General features: G+C 43.7%; 3 protein-coding genes across 3 annotated transcripts; 1 reads left to right on the top strand and 2 right to left on the bottom strand.

Annotated features, from left to right (window-relative positions):
- The first annotated feature begins 4,791 nt into the window (after positions 1-4,791).
- LOC4329151 (F-box protein SKIP19) lies at positions 4,792-8,442 on the top strand. Its single transcript, XM_015772267.3, has 2 exons — positions 4,792-5,160; positions 7,512-8,442. Exons 1-2 carry the CDS (start codon positions 4,814-4,816, stop codon positions 8,149-8,151), a joined length of 987 nt encoding a protein of 328 aa, XP_015627753.1. The 5' UTR covers positions 4,792-4,813; the 3' UTR covers positions 8,152-8,442.
- Positions 8,443-12,224: 3,782 nt separating this feature from the next.
- Positions 12,225-14,254, bottom strand: LOC4329150 (uncharacterized). The gene has a single exon (XM_066307099.1). It carries the CDS (start codon positions 14,139-14,141, stop codon positions 12,885-12,887), a length of 1,257 nt encoding a protein of 418 aa, XP_066163196.1. The 5' UTR covers positions 14,142-14,254; the 3' UTR covers positions 12,225-12,884.
- A 1,494-nt stretch (positions 14,255-15,748) lies between these two features.
- LOC9269770 (uncharacterized) lies at positions 15,749-17,170 on the bottom strand. Its single transcript, XM_015768914.2, has one exon. The coding sequence runs from the start codon at positions 17,124-17,126 to the stop codon at positions 15,837-15,839; it is 1,290 nt and encodes a 429-aa protein (XP_015624400.2). The 5' UTR covers positions 17,127-17,170; the 3' UTR covers positions 15,749-15,836.
- Positions 17,171-18,682: the final 1,512 nt, after the last annotated feature.

Genomic DNA, 18,682 nt, shown 5'->3' with positions numbered 1-18,682 from the left:
ATATTTAACCTTTTACCTTTTTAAGATGTAGCAATTAATTATTTGCTACTCACTATCTATGATATGTGGGGCCTCATGTGTTTATGATATGTGGGTCCAGTGGTAAAATCTTTTATCACCACTCATAAGATTAGCAAATAATTAATTATTCCTTGGGTAGATCTTATTTTGCACATCTTCGTGATAAAACTTATTTCAAAAATGGATCCCATGGCATCCCCTAGCCTCCCATGAAAGCCAAGATCTTGTTTGGCACGGCTTCGGATCTCATATCCACGATAGATTTGAAGTTTATATATTAAATTACAATGGTTTAAAATTTTAAACTTCATCTGAAATGTGCGCAAAATAATTTATCTAAATATTATCAACATAATTGTAGATCTTTTGTGGAGCTAGAAATACCCAGCTCTAAGAAATCTTGGATCCAGAATTGTCCCAAAGAGAGCCTAAGCCACGCCAATATCATTAGCGCTGATGACCTATTTGTAAAAAAAAAATACTTATTTGTGATAAAAAATATATTTATAAATAGGTCATCGATGTAAGTGTCAGTGACACTGATAAAAGAACCTATTTGTAATAAAAGTATTAACAAATAGGTCATCGGTACTAATGTCCAACGATATTGGCAAAGTCCCCCTCCATATAAGTGACTTAGCATCCATGGGGAAGCCGGGGGATTGCGCCAATGTCATTGGCGTTGTCATGTTGGACCACGACGCCAATGATGTTGGTGCTATAAAAATGATCTATTGTTGGAATAAATTTTTTTAGTTTGTTTGTAAAATAAGTTTTTAAAGATCTAAAATGTACGGCCTAAGATTTCCCTTCTCTCTCGCTTAATTAACCAAGTGTTACTTTGAACCGCCTTGTTCACTTAAAGCCAACTATATTATACATTATTTACGATGACGGCTGACCCACATGTCAATAGTACTTGGGAAGAAAAATATAAGGAACTAAGTTAGGGATGTTGGCAACAACGGGACATTTAACTCCTTGCCACTTTTAAGATGTGGCAATTAATTATTTGCCACTCGTTGTCTATGACATGTGGGCCCTCATATGTCTATGACATGTGGGTCCAGTGGCAAATAATTTAGCACCATTCGTAAGAGTGGCAAATAGTTAATTATTCCCAACAACAAACTCAAGCCATCGGCAACCACTAACTTAACATTGTTTAGGAACAGCGTTAAAAGTGATAGCTCCCCGGAGATGGTCCGCTTTATGATTCTCATGTCGCCGAACCATGCCACCATGCTGGATGTCAGATCCACGTCGATCTGCGCCAGCTTGACGGCGTTGTTGGGCCGCAACAATGAGATGCAGTCGTCATACCAGTACAGAAGACATAAGACATGAAGAATTAAAATGCAAAGCCACCAAGCATTATTATGCATGCTGGAATTAAAGGAAATAACTCAATATTCCATGTCAAAGTGTCATATACTTGAGCATCTCCATTGCGGGACTACAACACGTCACCACCTCTTACTCTGTCGTCTCCGTGGACCATAGAGCGGATGCGCTGTGCCAAAATGGGGGCGAATTGGGTAAAGGCAGAAGGGGAAAGTGAAAAAGAGAGGGGTCGCTACAGGTGGAAAAGTGAAAAAGAGGGAGCTTGAGGTGGACAATACATATGGCTACAGGTAGGTCTCATTGTATTCTAGGTGATCGTCTAGAAATAGACAATACATTCGATATTCGTTGATATACTTTTGGGCTAATTACTTGTAGGCATGAATCTTGGAGTGATCTAAACTTTTCTAAACCTAGGTGTGCCTGCACCTAGGTTTAGAAAAGACTTTCTCAGCTGCCCATCCTCGTAGGCCTCGAGAGAACCAGTGGATCTTCATGCTCTACCCCGATGACGACGATGAACTGGTCAGCCTCTACAGCTTGGTCATCCTCTCTCTCATAGTCTCATCGCTTGCAAAGTTTCACGATGTTCTTCTGGGATGCCATGGCCGACACGTACTCCTATTGCGTCAGCTATGGTGGTAGCAAGTATTGTTGCTCACAAATTAAGTGTGCATAGGTTTTACTCCTAGGTCGATGGTTTTAGTTTGTTAAGTTGTTAGGAAGGATTATCCATTAAATCTAGGGAGTCATTTATCTAGAGAAGTAGTTAATCCCCCTTTGAGTTATAAAGGGGGCACTCGATTGTATTCTTCGGCAAGCAAGATTAATCCAGTCAAGTTATTCGCACGTTATTAAGAGCCTCTCACTGGCCAGGAAGAGCCCTGCTTTCGGCCATAGGGTGATTGTGAGCATTGTCGCTATCCCCTCTGAAACCGTCCACTCGAGCACTTGTTGCTTCGGCAGCCGCTACAATATGATCTTCACCGTGCGCGTATCACTTTTATTCAGACCTAGGCAACATCTAAATAGAAAACATACCTACTAGATTTTGTAAAATGATATCTGGACACCACATTCAGAGGCCACATATTAATTCTTGTAGAATACAAGACCATATCTAATCCTTTATATTGGGTTAAACATACCATAACTGATGTCTTACACACCGAAATTTTTAGAAGATGAGTGGAAACAAAAAGGAATAAAGCAGCAACATATTGTCCTGTCATTCCTCCTGCATCCTGAGATACTGAGCAATATACCTGACCTCTGCATCTTCCACATGTGCGTTTTGTTGACCTCTACATGGTGATACATGTGTAAACAGAGGGCGATGACGGAACCATAGAGGCAGAGTGACCATAGCAAGCCATCAAAGAGGCATTCGGAGGGACATGGAAACAACATGGTAGTGAATAGCCCCTGCCAGACAGCAAACATCTGTTAGAAATTTTCGATTAGAGAAACAACATAATTCACTGAAATGTCCAAATGTAAATTCATTTTGATGATCCAATAGTTTTTATAACCTAAGATGGTCCAATATTATTGGATTGAAGCCGTAACACAATGGATCTGAATTACCTATCCTCATTCATGTTTTTTTGCTCAGAGATCCATCTCTCTAGTTCATCACCTAGGGCGAAGACATGTTTGCCAACTTGTTTAGTCAGCCTAAGGGTGTTGCCACAAATTTGGCTCTGCTTGGTGCTAAGATCAATATAGAGGGCGTGGTCTCCCAGGCTTGCTTCTAGCCTGATGCCTTTATACACTCCGCCTAGCTCCATAAGCTCGACCGCTTCGTCGTTGCTCTGTCACAAATGGTGTTGCACCCGGATCTAGAGAAGATATGAGAGAAGGAGAAGGAGAAAAAACATGTGCAGATTGCACTAAATCTATCAAACTCACAAATTGATATATGACCATATAAATGGGTAAAAAAAATCACATCAAATACGGAGTACTGCAAGGGAAACGAGAACCAATTACCATCATCCTCCATGGCCATGCGGGGTGCTTGATGAGCACTCCACGTTTGCCATCACCACCTCTCCTGAGAAGGTCCCTAACTAACTCGATGGTGCTCTCCCTCTCGCTGCGGTTGCGACTACCTTCTCGACAAGGCTGAACCCTGGGCGGAGGACAACACAGTCCATCTCCCTGTTCTCGACGGGTTGCTAGGTCTAGTCACAGGTGTGATAGAGGCCATGAGTTCCATGGTCTCACCGTCGATATAGTAGACATGACAAAGCCAAGATTCCAAGCACAAGTCGGTGATGAGACAGGCACATGGATTGATGGTGATTTGGTAGGAGAGGTTCCGCGAGGCAACACGGCACGTGGTGGGGGCGATGGTTAGGGTTTGATTGGGTAGGGGGCACGAGCGAAGCTGTTGGCGGGTTGAGGGGCCGATGGCAGGGAGAAGCCGATGGTAGGGTGCGGTGGAGGGAGAGCCAATGTAGGGGAGATCTCGACGACAGGTTGGGAAGGGAGAGCAGCTGGTAGCACTCTGCTGTTTTGTGGGAGCAGAAGAGGAACACAAGGATTTACGCATGTCTTTTCACGGTGGTGAGACATGGGGCACTCAAGAGAGATGGGGTGGATCATGGGATGAATCTCAGTTGCTGGATCTAAGATCCTGAGAAGGATGTCAGTGTTTGAAGGGAGAATCACCATCATTATTACGGTCTTTTTAGAGCAAGGTCGATAAGAGAGCCAACTGATAGCTGCACTGGCTTGCTACGTCATCTATAGTAAGCACTATAGCAAGTCTATTCAATAGAGGTTCTGTATCACAAATATTATTTTTACTATTTTCATGGGATCCACTATCTTCTCTCATTCTTTCTCTTTCTTCCTCCCACCTCTTCTCTTTCGTTCTTCCTTGTCTTCTTTGCCTTCGGTGGGTGCTAGTTCAAAAGACGGTGATGTCGCCGACGGTTGCGTCACGGTGTATGATGACGGGGGCGGCAGGACATGATGGACAAGTGCAACGATGGTAGTGTATGGAGGTGACAAGAGCAGTTGAAGCGGACGAGAACAAGGATGACGGCGACGCGGCAAACAAGGGCGATGGCCTGTGGAACACAATGGTGATGACTAGGGGCGGCCCCTCGTCCTTGAGCCAAGAGTGCAGCTCGTCCGGTTATCTCTATCATAGATATCATTTATTATTATACCTACTTTTATAATAATAAAGATTGTTTTTATTTTAGAAACCTGAAATAAGTGGCAATATTTGGGTGACTACCAAACGGGATTTCTGCACGTGACCTGTGATGTTTTTTTTTCCCGAAACTGTTGATCATTGCCAGAATGTCACCGCGCGAGATAGGTGTGAGTGTGACCGTGTGCGGGTCTGACGAGAGTGAACGAATGATTTCTTCCACCACCTAACCCCCACCGTCTCTCCCCCTCCCCCCCAATCTCACAAACCCTAGCCCCCATGTCATCGCCGCCGCCGCCGCCGCCGACGGAAATGGCGGAGGGCGAGGTCGAGAGCCGCGACTGGGCGGAGATGCCGTCGGACGCGCTCGCGGCGGTGTTCGGGAAGCTGGACGTGACCGACCTCCTGGTCGGGGCCGGGGTGGTGTGCCGCGCGTGGCGCCGGCTCGCGGCGATCGACCCCACGCTGTGGCGCCGCGTGGATATGAGCCACCAGGGAGACATCATGGAGGTCGACGAGGCGGTGGCCATGGCGCGCGCCGCGGTGGACCGAGCCGCCGGCACCATGGAAGCTTTCTGGGCCGACTCCTTCGTCACCGATGGCCTCCTCCTCTACATCTCCGAGAGGTGGCAGCAGCATTTCCCCCTTCCTATTGCATTTCTGCTTCTTGCATGTTGAATAGGACGCATTGGACGCATTAGTTTACCTCTCATGCTGTGTTGTACTGTTTTGTGCGATCTTAGCCAATCTGGATGAACTCTGTACAATGTTTTATTTAACGGCTCTGTTTGTGAAAATTAAGATCTCAGTAAGTTGGATTGGTAGGAGAAAGTTAACCTGTTATTTACATTTACTAAAGTTAACCCTTCTCTTATTAATTTCAACCATGGAACCACTGTTCTTTAAATTATCTGTGTTTGTTTGGAATTTTCAATAATGTTTCTCTATTTGAATGTGAACTTTTGTTCATGTCGCCTTTAATTTGTTTGTTCTAAGTAATTCCTGATGGAAATGAGCAAGTTGTACTAACCTTCCCAAAAACTCTAGAAATGGCTGGTAGTTATTCATATAGAAGAAGGATCAAATAAACATGCTGAGGCTTGGGAGTCTGAAGTCTGAACTGATCCAGTAGTACTGCAGGTCATCTAAATTTTTTTTTTCACATATGAAATAAATCAATCAGAGCTTAATGTTATTTTAGTGATAATCCAGTTTTTGTACCAGAAAATTGCTTATGTCTGTAGTCCTACTCCTGCATCTATCTTGCCTCCATAGAGCAAGATATTGTTTAGTTCCTAACTTTGGACAAACTTATAGGCAACTGCATTCAACTCCTTATGAATTCCTAAATCATACTGACATGATGCACTTTCATTTGTACCAAACATGTTCCCTTATACAGTTAGACATCCCTATAACATAGCATCGACACGTATGCGGGGTGGCATTGTAGAGATTTGTTATAATTGAAGAAAGTCTCTTGACAGCACAGTATGCAATACACAGCTTTGGTACTACTTTTTATGGTTATATATGCGTTAATGCTAGTTTTACAAATATAATGATTTTGGTGTACTTTGGATGACAAATTTAATATTATGTTAAAGGTTTCACTGCCTATATGGTTAAATGACATCTGTTTTTGAACGGAGGTACCATAGCATGTCCTGGAAAGTTCAATCCATTCATTGATAGAAAATCACATGCTAGATGCTGGCTCTCTCCTTATGTACTACCTATTGTGCAAGACCCTTGTAAACTTTGTTAGTTGTGGTTTAATTAAGTAACACTTATTTGCCTTTTCCTGTTTATGTTCTTCACCTAAAGGCAGGTGGTCTGACAGACAAGAACTCCAGATCATATCTCTCTTGTTCCACAGTAATATGTAGAGCGTATATAACTTGGTAACCTCCAAAACACACATCCTGTTATCGATTCACTTTAGAATTTGTAAGGACATTTCCAAAACAACCGTATGCATTTAAGGAAGAACATTAGAGTGAGGTTGCTCATTTTTTTTATCATGTTAGGATTGTTTGTAACAAGAGCCTGATGTAAATTGTTGAACTTTACGAAATGCCTAAGCCAGGCCTGCCAAAGTGTTGGTGATACCCCCCATGTTTTTGGCTACTGCTTGGATGCATACCAAATTTTAGCATGCCCACCGATAGGTCTTGCCCTTGTCCTTCCTGTAAATATTGGCTGAGATGTGTGTAGTGGAATCTTCGCCAAAATTTTGGATAAATCGAATCACTTCTCACACTTTTACAATATCCTTTGTTCTTTACTGCATGGTGTGATTATTTGATTAGTTTTCAAAATAAATACAATCAATGAAGGACAAACAATCAGAAAAGCACTAGCATGGTTATTAAACTGCCAATATATTTCATTGATCCAGCTCCCACCCTAGCGATTTTACTAAATAAAAGGGCAAACAGTATGGTTGCAATCCAAATGAACTTGTATTCCCACTATTTTGGTTATGCCTTGGTTTAAGTCATGACCAATATTAACATAGCATAGTGTAGGTTTGTTATCACTGAAGAAATTGGCCTTTTGACAGCACAGCAACCAATACACAGTTTATCATCCAGCTTAGTATGCATGGATTATTTTGTTTCATCTGGTCATCTAGACTACTAGCTCTAGAGACATAGAATTGTTAGTTAGTAGCTGAGATTATGTTGTCTCTATGATATGGATAGTTCGTTCATTCTTCTATGTATTGTTCCTAACTTTCTATGGTTTGACATTGTGATATAATGACATCCGCAGGTGATGTTAATTTTTATAACTGTGTGTTGAAGCTAGTTAGGCATCCAGCAGGTTGTGTATACTGCTCTGATTATTATCAATGTTTCTGCACCCAGTACTTTACTTAATGGACCATTTTACTTATTTCTACCATGAATGTTCTATAAGTTACCTTTCTTATTTTGTCCACTTACATGAATATATCTATCTTTCCATGTAGAGCCTCCTCATTGAAGAGCCTTCAACTCAGCATGTGCCTTAATGTCAGTAATGAAGGGATGGCAGAGGCAATGAAGGGCTTTCCTCGGCTTGAGGAGCTGGATATTACATTCTGTTCTTTGTATGGTGATGTGTGTGCATCCGTTGGCAAAGCTTGCCCAGAGCTCAAATGCTTCAGGCTGAACGAACGTTATACTTTACAAATGGATTATGCAGCCCCTGATATCATGGATGATGACACTGAAGCATTAGGGATTGCAAGCAATATGCCCAAGCTCAGAGAGCTTCAGCTGATTGGCAACAAGCTAACTAATGATGGGCTGATGTCAATCCTTGACCACTGCCAGCACCTTGAATCCCTGGACATACGCCAGTGCTACAGCATTCAAATGGATGATGCTCTGAAATCAAAGTGTTCTAGAATAAGTGATCTTAAGCTTCCTCATGACTCGATCTCTGATTTCAAGTACCGGGCTTACATTTTCAGCAGCAGTGCCTTTTCTGGTTCTGATTTAGAGCTTGATATGTATGATGATCTGCTGGATGTGGTCACTGATGATGATGATGCTGACTTTGATGATATGGATGATTATGATGATGGGGGCTCAGATGGTGGCATGTACGATGAATTTGATATCTGATGAGAATTACACTGTGCATGTGAAAATCGAGAGCTAGAACAGTTTGGTGCTTCTGTGTGTTGAGAATATGGAATTAGGTCTTCATATCAGCGGCAATGTTTATCACTTAGCTACAGCAGATCTGCTGGTGTTTATATTCAGTGTTCTTTTCTGGCCTCATTTTCCAAGAATCTGTAATTGATTATATGTTGACTTTGCTACGAGTAGTAGTTTTGCAGACATGTTCTGAGTAGGATGCTTGCAAATGTGATAATATTGCATTCCTGAGAAGCAAACTTTGCGATGTGTTCATCGGGTTCCTGAATCGTTTTGATTTAAAGTTTGTTATGGTGAGTACCACTAAAAGATAACTCGTCAGAAAATGCTGATTCCATTTCCATTACAATGTTTGGTTATGGTGAGTACCACTAAGCGATAACACCTTCACGGCCTAGAAGGCTTCCTTGACGGTACTTGGTCGATGAGGCAATTGTAACAATGAAAAAGGAGTTTGGTTTTAGACTTTCAGTGGGGAATGTTATCTGATTCCATTTCAATGTTTGGTTTGGAAGAGTCTTGTTTCACTGTGCAGCCCTGTAATTCTAATCACGGCGAGCAGATAAGAAATACTATAACAAAAGAACACTAATACTACCTCCATTTCACACCGGATAGATGAGAAAATGGAGAGCTTTGCATGCGCCACAACTGAATTGCGTCGCATTCATGATTGGTAAGCAGGTCATCGATTTCAGATCCTATGTCATCTTTGTGCTCTAGCTTCTTCCCGCTCCTCGTATCATCGGGTAAGAGCAGGTATAATAGTAGGCTATAAGCTAGCTATAATCATATATCGAGAAGAAAAGATGAGAGAGAGAAGAAAACGGGCTACAGATTTATAGCCAGCTGTAACATGGACTCCAGGACATTATGTGTGTATGAGAGGTAGGACCGGTATTAATGTTGTAGTATATTTTTGTAGTTAACTATTGTATGAATGGACTATTAGATTAGCTATAGATGATTTGGAGCCGGTAGTTGGCTATATTATTAAACTTGCTCTAATGGACACCATGCAACAAGGGAAAGGTTACCTCCAGCCCTGTTATAGTAGACTAATCTTTTAGAACATTTATTTAGTTCAACAATAGAGTGCTGCTTAATATTCTATCACCAATATTTGGTATTTCTTGAAAGGTTCAGAACACGAGTGTCCCATCATTCTACAGTTAATTCAATAGTCAGAATGCCACCTGGTCATTTTTATTTCCTCTATGTGACCCAAGTAAGGCCCTAGTTGGCAAAAAAAATTGTTTTAGGGTGTCACATCGGATATATGGACACACATTTGAAGTATTAAACATTGTCTAATAACAAAACAAATTATAGATTCCGGCAGAAAATTGCGAGATGAATTTATTAAGCCTAATTAATCCGTCATTAGCAAATATTTACTGTAGCACCATATTATCGAATCATGACGCAATTAGGCTTAAAAGATCCGTCTCGCAATTTACACGTGTCTGTGTAATTGGTTTTTTTTTCTTACATTTAAACATTTGATGTGACAGCGTGAAAATTTTTATTTTGGGAACTAAAAATGGCCTAAGTAAACAGCCTGCATTCCCTCTTCTTCAGCTTAAATATTGAAGGAAATGCCACACAGAACATGCTAATTGACATTGCATATTATCCTCATTTCAGCTGAAATGAACTCATATTATGTACCGTGAGACTTATCACAGTGATATCTAGAGAATAGTTATGTGGCATTGCAAAGCACCCAATGACCGTAGCTCATCTGATATTTTTTCTCAGGGTGAATTGTACTTTTCCCTGTAGATATTCAGTCAAAAAATATCCCAAATGTCCAGTGTTTCAATAAGATTCAGGAATCAGACGCTCTTATTGTAACACTAGTACAATGCATTCTTACAACTGAGCAATTAATTTTCTTCAGTTTCTTGAAGAAAGATAGTCCAGGACATTCTGAACAAGAACACACGAAATGTAAATAGGTGCAGACAAGTAATCAAAAGACTCTACATATGATCAATACATCCAACTTTCCAACACCCAATAAATGCTAGAGCAGCAGATGCCAGATAATCTACCATCCTAATTCTGCAGTATTAATAAAAGGTCATTCATTTCTAAAAGCAGTCATTTGCAACCAGACACAAATTATGGCTCACATTGTAATTTGTCAAATGGAACTCCAAACATTAAAGAAGTGCTACAAATGCCATTCATGATTACATCACAACTACACTGAAATGGCAAATATTCAGTTCCAAACATCTGAATTCAAAAGGATGATCACATGTATTGGACAAACTCTTCGAAACAAATATAACAAAAAAAAACAACGGATATTCCATGGCTAAAGGAGAATATCCAATTCATCAAGTACCACCTGATATCCAGCACAACCTGAACTTCTTTGCCAGAATGGCCTAAGAAGAGGCCATCGAATGGTACTAAGATTGAGGAAAAAAATGTTGTGAAAATTTTTACAATGATAGAGGCTGTCAAGGTTGGCCGTGCACCAGAGCGCACGCCTAGGAACCATGCACCAACAACACAAACACAAGCCCTTGAGAGGGGGAGCCTAGCACCGAACCTACCGCCGCTATGCGTGGCCAATCGTTGCTAAGCCAACAACCACACCACATGATAGAATCTCCAAAAAAGACGCCTCCACGAAGGTTACGATATCAAATACGCCGCCATCGCCGGTCCAGGAACCTAGACATGGTTTTCATCTAGAGATTCCCGTCAAGAGAGGCGGGAGGGAAGTACCTCTACAGTGCCCCAAGGAGGTTACGGTGCTCCGCAGGCGTTGCCACTACTGGCCCAATGAAACACTGGGCTAGATTTACGCCTGGACCCCCTCAACTCTCTCGCTGTGCTCTGTCACCCACCATCTTAGTTACCACTATCCAACTCCACCACATCGAACCGATGCCGCTTCGTCAACCGACTTCCAATCCTGCCCCTGGTAGGACCATCGCAACATCTCGTCGCTAGCGCCTTCTACAATGCACCACCCCCTGCGCGCCGGCTCATGCCTCCTCCGCCCCACCACCCACCTGCCTCATCGCCGGATCCAGCTAAGGGGAGCACGGAATGGGTGGCTTCGCCTCGGCAGCCTAAGCTTCTGGATTATGTTTCGTTTTAGCACTGCTAATACCAGCTTGCTTTCCATTTGAAATTCAGAAAAAAAAATTGAAATAATATCTGAGGAAGGAGGGGAATAATCAACAGGAACATGAAAATCATAAGTTATTAATCAGCTGCCAGAAGTGAATCATCACAGAACAGAGGCATCAGACATGCAGGCAAGAAACAGGAACAGATAAAGGTCACAACCACAGGCTGATGCTTGATTCCTCGGTACGGAGCACAAGTGCACAACCTTCATGGGTACCCGAAATCAAGTCCCATCTAAAAAAACTTAATAACAACTTAAAAACTATACCAACTTCTTACTGTGAGCACGTCGTCGATTTCAGACAATCTCAAATTTTCATCACACTGCCATTCATGTCTTAAATTAGACAATTAAAACCAGACACTTAAGAGACATTGTGAATAGAAAGCTCCAAATGAAATTTCAGGTCCAAGTGCACAAAATGCAATTCCTGCAGAATTTCAGATGTACACTGACATGCCAAATTTCAGTTCCATCCTAGTTTTAATTCAAAAGGAACATCACTTGTCCTTGACAAAAGGTTCAAAACAAATGCAAAGACTGCAGGTATGCCATGGCCATCTTACTTTCAGCACAACCTGAACTTCAAAAGTATGTTTCCTTTTAGCACTCCAAATGTCAACTAGCTCCACATTTCAAATTCGTAATAACATTTGAAAGAATCTCTGAGATAATACTGGAAAAGAATCAGTAGGAATGTAGCAATCATAAGTTATTAATCAACGACTCAACTGTCACAAGTATATTCACTACAACATCAGCTGTCAGAAGTAGGAAAACCTGTCCGTTGCATCATTCAGTCATTAAACAAATGCAGAGATCAGGATTTCTCTTTGTAGAATGTTAAAATGATTAGCATCACAGCAGAGGGCCAGAGCCATTCATGTCCCAAGTTAGACTTATGATTCACATTATGAATTGAAATCTCAAAACTTCAATGAAGTACTCAAAAATGCCATTCCTGATAGTGCACATGTACACAGACATGCCAAATATCAATTACAACCATCTGAATTAAAAATGACCATCTCTTGTATCTGACAAACTGTTAAAAAAAGTAAGAAACCACATCCATCCCTGTTAAGCACACCATAACTGCTGAACTATGTTTCATTTTAGCACTGCAAATCTGCAATTATACCAATCAGGTTCACATTTGAAATTCGTAAGAACATTTGAAAGAACCTATAAGAAAAGAGGAAAACACCAACATGACCGTAGCAGCCCAAATTTATTAATCAACTGCATGAGGTGAATTAGGAGAATTGTAGCCTGCATCATTCAGTCATTAGGCAAATGCAGAGATGAAACTTTCTCACAGTAGAATGTTAAAACTTCCCCGCAAAAAAAGTAGAATGTTAAAACGATTAGAAGCCCACCAGAGGCATCAGGCATCATAGCAATGGAAAAAATAGCAACAAGGATTCATGGTACTCAAACGTATTGCGCCAAATTGAGAAGGATTACCAGAGCTGAATTAACAGAATGCTGAACCAATCTGCACAAAATTCTACCCATCCTGATGCACATGCAGTCTCTGCTATTCCTGTTGTTTGAATACGTGCATCTCATACCATTCACGAAGGCCATCGTTTTGGGGCAGGTAGAACCAAGTCCACGGCGAGGAGTCCGATGGCGGCTCTCGCGGTAGGCAGCGGACGATTCCCTGCTCGCAGCATCTGCCGGTGTCGCCGCAGGGGAACGGCCCCTGGACCTGCTGCGCCTGCGAGGTCGAGGCCCCCGCTCCGTCAATCCTCGCGGAGTCATCCAGGAAGTAGATGCTGGGAAGGCAGGGGTTCCTCATCTCGACGACCATGGAGAAGCCTCGCACGAGGAAGATCCTCCGATCTGTGAAGGCGTCCAAGGTGATTTTCTTCCAGGACAGCGGCTCCAGCTCCAGCTTGAAGACGTCAAACGCCACCGTGGCCTTCTCCGTGGAGACGAACCTGACGACCATGGCCAGATCCCCTTGGGATTCCACGAGGTAGCGGCCGAGCACCTCCCCTGGCCCCGGCATGGTCGATCGGGGATTCCTCCGGACCTCGAACTTCTTCACGGACGACATCGTGAGCTCGCCGTGTTCGTCGTCGGCCTTGGGCGTGTACACCAGCAGGTCCTCCTTATTGTTGAGAACATAGAACCCCCCTCCGAGCGGGCCGCCATAGAAGTATTTCACGTCCTCGATCGGGTCCTTGGGTAGCATCTTCTGCCAAATCTTGAACCCCGAGTCCCACTTCAGCATCGGCGGCGCCCATTCGTTCATGTTGTTGCTCCAGAACATGAGGTTGGGTTTGCCGGACACTATGGCGGCGACCCAGTACCGGTAAGTCTGGGATGGGGAATCGGAGAGGACGAAGGTTTGGATGCGGTTGATGGCGGTGGAACCAGGGTTGTTGGTGCGGAGGTGTCTCGGGAGGAGGACGCGCTCGCCGGTGCGGAGGTTGAGCAGAGCGGGGAAACGATTCCACGGCAGAGGCTCATCATACGGGATCTCGGCGGCGGCGACCCAGCACTCGAGGAAGGTGCCGCAGAAGCGCGCGCCGCGGGCATCGTCCGGCAGGCGGGGGCTCTGGTGGTGGTGGGTGCGCTCGCAGGCGACGCAGAAGAAGGAGATCGCGGTGGCGGACGGCATGAACAGCCACGGTTGCATAGGCGTCAGGTGCGCCGAAGCGACGCTGCGCCACCGTCTGCAGACACCGGAGAACATGGCTTTGTCAGGGAGGCAAGGGAGGTAGCGGAGGATGCCGGCGAGGCATTCCTTGGGGAGCTCCGCCCACGCCATGTTCGCGTTGGCCATGGGAGGGGGAGGGGGAGGAGGAGGAGTTTCTGGAAACTTTTGGATGGGATTGGGAATGGTGGGAAGAAGAAGAAGAGGGCAAGTGGGAAGATTCGTTGAGGAGATGGATTGCTGCGGTTACAAAGAGAGCAGCTCATATTTATAGGCTTCTCGTTTGAAGCGGGCGCCCTTTAATCCTTCTCTTCTTGGTTTCAAAGTTTTCCTGTAGTTCTGCATTTCCATCGTTCCACACTGATCTCTACAGTATCTGTTTGTTTTGCATTTCAGTTTGTTAGAAGATTATCTTTGTTTATACTGCAGTGCTTTGACTGCTTTCCTTAATTATTCAAAGTAAACAATTCTTCTGTTTTGTTCTTTCACAAAATTTACAATGCTCTACGATGGACTGTTGCCCCACATTCCTTTCACTGGTTTGGAAGATTCAGAACAGGAATGGTCCTTCAATCTATAGTTAATTTCAATAGGCACATGTCACTGCCACCATTTTCATTTCCTTTCTGTAGATTCAAGTAACTAAACTGCTTTCGTTTCCCACTTCTTCAGTGCAAAACTTGAAGAATAAGATATTTTTTAACGGTCAAAAAAACTTGCCACATACTCCAATTATACTTATTTCATTTCAGCTGAAATTAATGAGCTCACATAAACTTGCCACAGTATTATCCAGAGAATGTCAGGACACCCTGTCAATGTAGCTCACCGAATAAATATTTCTCCGAACCGGTTTTACTTTTCCCTATCGATATATTTTTTTTCGCAACCTATCGATATTGAGAATTTGGTCAGATATGTAGCCGGAGTGCCCAATGTTATGTGCAGTCATAGAAAACACCTGTTTTGTGCAGTCATAAAAAACATCATAAAGACCTTTTGTATGAGTGTTCTGAGGTCATACAATACTGAAATGATCACAGATTTAATCTTAAGCAGGCTGTAATTCTTAAGCATAGTTGAAAAGCTGATAGGGAAAGTGATAAGCAAATAATTCAACGTGTAGCAGTCTTCAGTTGTTACTCAATCAAGGGTTATACAAGCTAACGTGCCAGTATAATTCTAATTTGCAACCATAGAGGATATCAACTTCTTCCTGTTGATGGTGGCATGTCCTCAAATTCAGGCAACTCAGTGCTTCACCAAGCAGCAACAGCCACTCATATACCAAATTAGACATTTGCAACCAGGTTCTCATATATCCCTGTTCAGATCAGAACTGCTGAATCATGTTTCATTTTAGCACAGCAATTTCCAATCAGGTTCACATTTGAAATTCGTAAGAACTTTGAAAGAACCTATAAGAAAATAGGAAAACACCAACATGACTGTAGCAGCCCAAATTTAATAATCAACTGTATGAAGTGAATTAGGAGAATTGCAGCCTGCATCATTCAGTCATTAGACAATTGCGGAGATCAAAATTTCACACAGCAGACTGTTAAAATGATTAACAGCACAGCACAGCAGAGGCATCAGGCATCATATCAATCGAAGATATAGTAACAGAGATCACAACCTTCATGGGTTAGGAAAATCAGAACTGCAAGTCTAAAATATTGGCATCATCAGTATCAAATCTTCATTGCATCTCATGTTATGGTAACAAGGATTCATGGCTCAATCCTTACTCAAACGTGTTGCCAAATTTAGAAGGATTACCGGAGCAGAATTAACAGAATGCTGAACAATATGCACAAAATTCTACCCATCCCGATGCACATGCAGTCTCACCTGTTCCAGTTGTTTGATTGCTTGCGTCTTAAACCATTCAAGAAAGGCGACGTATGGGGGCAGATAGAACCAAGTCCACGGCGAGGAGTCTGATGGCGGCTCTCGCGGCGGGCAGCGGACGATGCCCTGCTCGCAGCATCTGCCCGTGTCGCCGCAGGGGAACGGCCCCTGGACCTGCTGCGCCTGCGAGGTCGAGCTCCCTGCGCCGCTGAAACTCACGGAGTCATCCAGGAAGTAGATGTTGGGAGGGCACTGGCTGGATTTCCTCATCTCGACGGCGAAGGAGCAGCCTCGCCCGAGGAAGATCGTCTGGTCTGCGAGGGTGTCCAAGGTGAGTTTCTTCCAGGACGGCGGCTTCAGCTCCAGCTTGAAGACGTCGAACGCCACCGTGGCCTTCTCCGTGGAGACGAACCTGACGACCATGAGCAGATGCCCGCGGGATTCCACGAGGTAGCGGGCGAGCACCTCCCCTGGCTCCGGCATGGTGGGTCGGGGATTTCTGCGGAGCTGGTACTTGTTCACGGATGACATCGTGAGCTCGCCGTGCCTGTCGTTGGCCTTGGGGGCGTACACCAGGAGGTCCTCCTTGTTGTTGAGGACATAGAATCCCCCGCCGAGCGGGCCGAAGAAGATGTAGTTGGCGTCCTCGATTGGGTCCTTGGATAGCTGCTTCTGCCACATTTTGAACCCCGAGTCCCACTTGAGCATCTGCGGCACCCAATCGCTCATGCCGGGACGCCAGAACATGATGTTGGGCTTGCCGGAAACTATGGCGGCGGCGTAGTACGGGTGAGCCTGACATGGGGTATAGGAGAGGATGACGGCTTGGATGTGGTTGATGAAGGTGGTATCAGGGTTGTTGTTGCGGAGGGATCTCGGGAGGAGGACGCACTCGCCGGTGCAGAGGTTGAGCAGAGCGGGGGCACGATTCCCCGGGACAGAGCGGTCATCATGCGGAATCTCGGCGGCGGCGACCCAACCTTCAAGGTGGGCGCCGCAGAAGCGCGCGCCGCGGGCGTTGTCCGGCAGGCAGGGCCCCTGGTGGGTGCGCTCGCAGGCGACGCAGAAGAAGGAGGTCGCGTTGGTGGACGGCATGAACAACCACGGTTGCATAGGCGGCAGATGCCGCATGGCGATGGTGCGCCACCTTGTGCAGACACCGGAGAACATGGAGTGGTCAGGGAGGCAAAGGAGGTGGTGGAGGATGCCGGCGACGCACTCTTCGGGGAGCTCCGCCCACGCCATGTTTGCGTCGGCCATGGGAGGGGGAGGAGGAGGAGGAGGATGAGTTTCTGGAAACTTTTGGATGGGATTGGGAATGGTGGGAAGAAGAAGAGGGCAAGTGGGAAGATTCGTTGAGGAGGAGATTGCTGCGGTTTTATAGGCTTCTCGTCTGAAGCCACGCGGCTGCTAATCCTTTTCTTCTTGCTTGCCAAGTTTTCCTATTGTTCTGCATTTCCATTGTTCTACAGTGATCTCCAGACATTACTCTGCTATAGTATCTGCTTGTTCTGCATTAATGTCAGTTTATTGTAGAAGATTATCTTTGTTTATACTGCAGTGCTTTCCTTATTCAAAGTAAAAAAATTCTTCTGTTCTGTTCTTTCACAAAATTTACATAGCTCTAACAGCTCTAAGGCTCTACCCAACCCTCACTCCCCGGCACACAAAATGAAGCAGCGTTTTAGTGCGTGATTAATTAAGTTTTAGCTATTTTTTTTTAAAAAATAAATTAATATGATTTTTAAGCAACTTTTGTATAGAAACTTTTTTTAAAAAACGCACCGTTTAGCAGTTTGAAAAGCGTGCGCGCGGAAAACGAGAAAGAGGAGTTGGGATACTACCGAATGGAGCCTAAGATGGGTTGTTGCCCCACATTCCTACTGATTTGGAAGATTAAGAACAGGAAATGTCCCTTCAATCTATGGTTAATTTCAATAGGCAGACATCACTGTCACCATTTTTCATTTCCTACTTATTTCAATTTCAGCTGAGATTAATGAACTCACATAGTCACATACTCCTATTGTAAGTAAAAACTTGCCACAGTATTATCCAGAGAATGCCAGCCAATTAATAATACATACATTGCTCCGTGAATAATACGCAATTTTAGGTTTATTTTACACTAGACAAACCGACAACAATCTTCATCTTGACCAAACAGACTATTAAAAAGACCTAAGATGTTTTATTCTTCATTAGTAAAATACCCATACTAACGCTATGGTTATATTAAATTTCACTAATGCTAATTAGATGAAAGGGTTACTCATAAATTGCATCATATAAACATGCCACACAGCACTGTTCCAAGGACCAAAATGTCATAATGGTAAGCAAATGCCTCATTCAAGATTAAAATGCCATAACGCCACACACCGGAATGTAGAAGTAAACAAAAAAAAAAGATATGTTTATTACAAGACTGGTTCATGTTTGTATTACGAAATGCAAATTCATCTTTGTTGCCAGATCACTCATACATCTTAGGCGTTACGGTGTTGATGACCAGCTCTTTTGTAGCATCCCTAGCTCTGAGGATAACCTTGACTAAGTCATGAGTAGATATGTCGTGTCGTAGCTCCTGCCGAACAACTGGATGCCAGATTAAGTGTAAGAACCAACTGTTACCACCACAAGAAATTGGTGAGAATTCATTTGGCCTATTGATATGTCTGAAGAATATAAGTTTTGGTAGATGTGTTAAGAATATTTTAGGCTATGTTTGTGCAAGTGATTGATTATTTCAATATTCAGGCCCTGATCGTTTGGCCTAAATGGTCAATATGCAGAATACGCATATTCGCAATGAA

The sequence above is a fragment of the Oryza sativa genome, chromosome 2, assembly GCF_034140825.1.
Source record: "Oryza sativa Japonica Group chromosome 2, ASM3414082v1".
Lineage (NCBI taxonomy): Eukaryota > Viridiplantae > Streptophyta > Magnoliopsida > Poales > Poaceae > Oryza > Oryza sativa.
Note: the sequence above shows the minus strand (reverse complement) of the source record. Positions and strands in the feature narration are given on the sequence as shown.

Excerpts from the sequence above, each read along its gene's own strand:
- LOC4329151 (XM_015772267.3), top strand. The coding sequence starts at position 4,814 with ATGTCATCGCCGCCGCCGCCGCCGCCGACGGAAATGGCGGAGGGCGAG. Across the intron at positions 5,161-7,511 it reads CTCCTCTACATCTCCGAGAG|AGCCTCCTCATTGAAGAGCC; the intron begins GTGGCAGCAGCA and ends CTTTCCATGTAG.
- LOC4329150 (XM_066307099.1), bottom strand. The coding sequence starts at position 14,141 with ATGGCCAACGCGAACATGGCGTGGGCGGAGCTCCCCAAGGAATGCCTC.
- LOC9269770 (XM_015768914.2), bottom strand. The coding sequence starts at position 17,126 with ATGGCCGACGCAAACATGGCGTGGGCGGAGCTCCCCGAAGAGTGCGTC.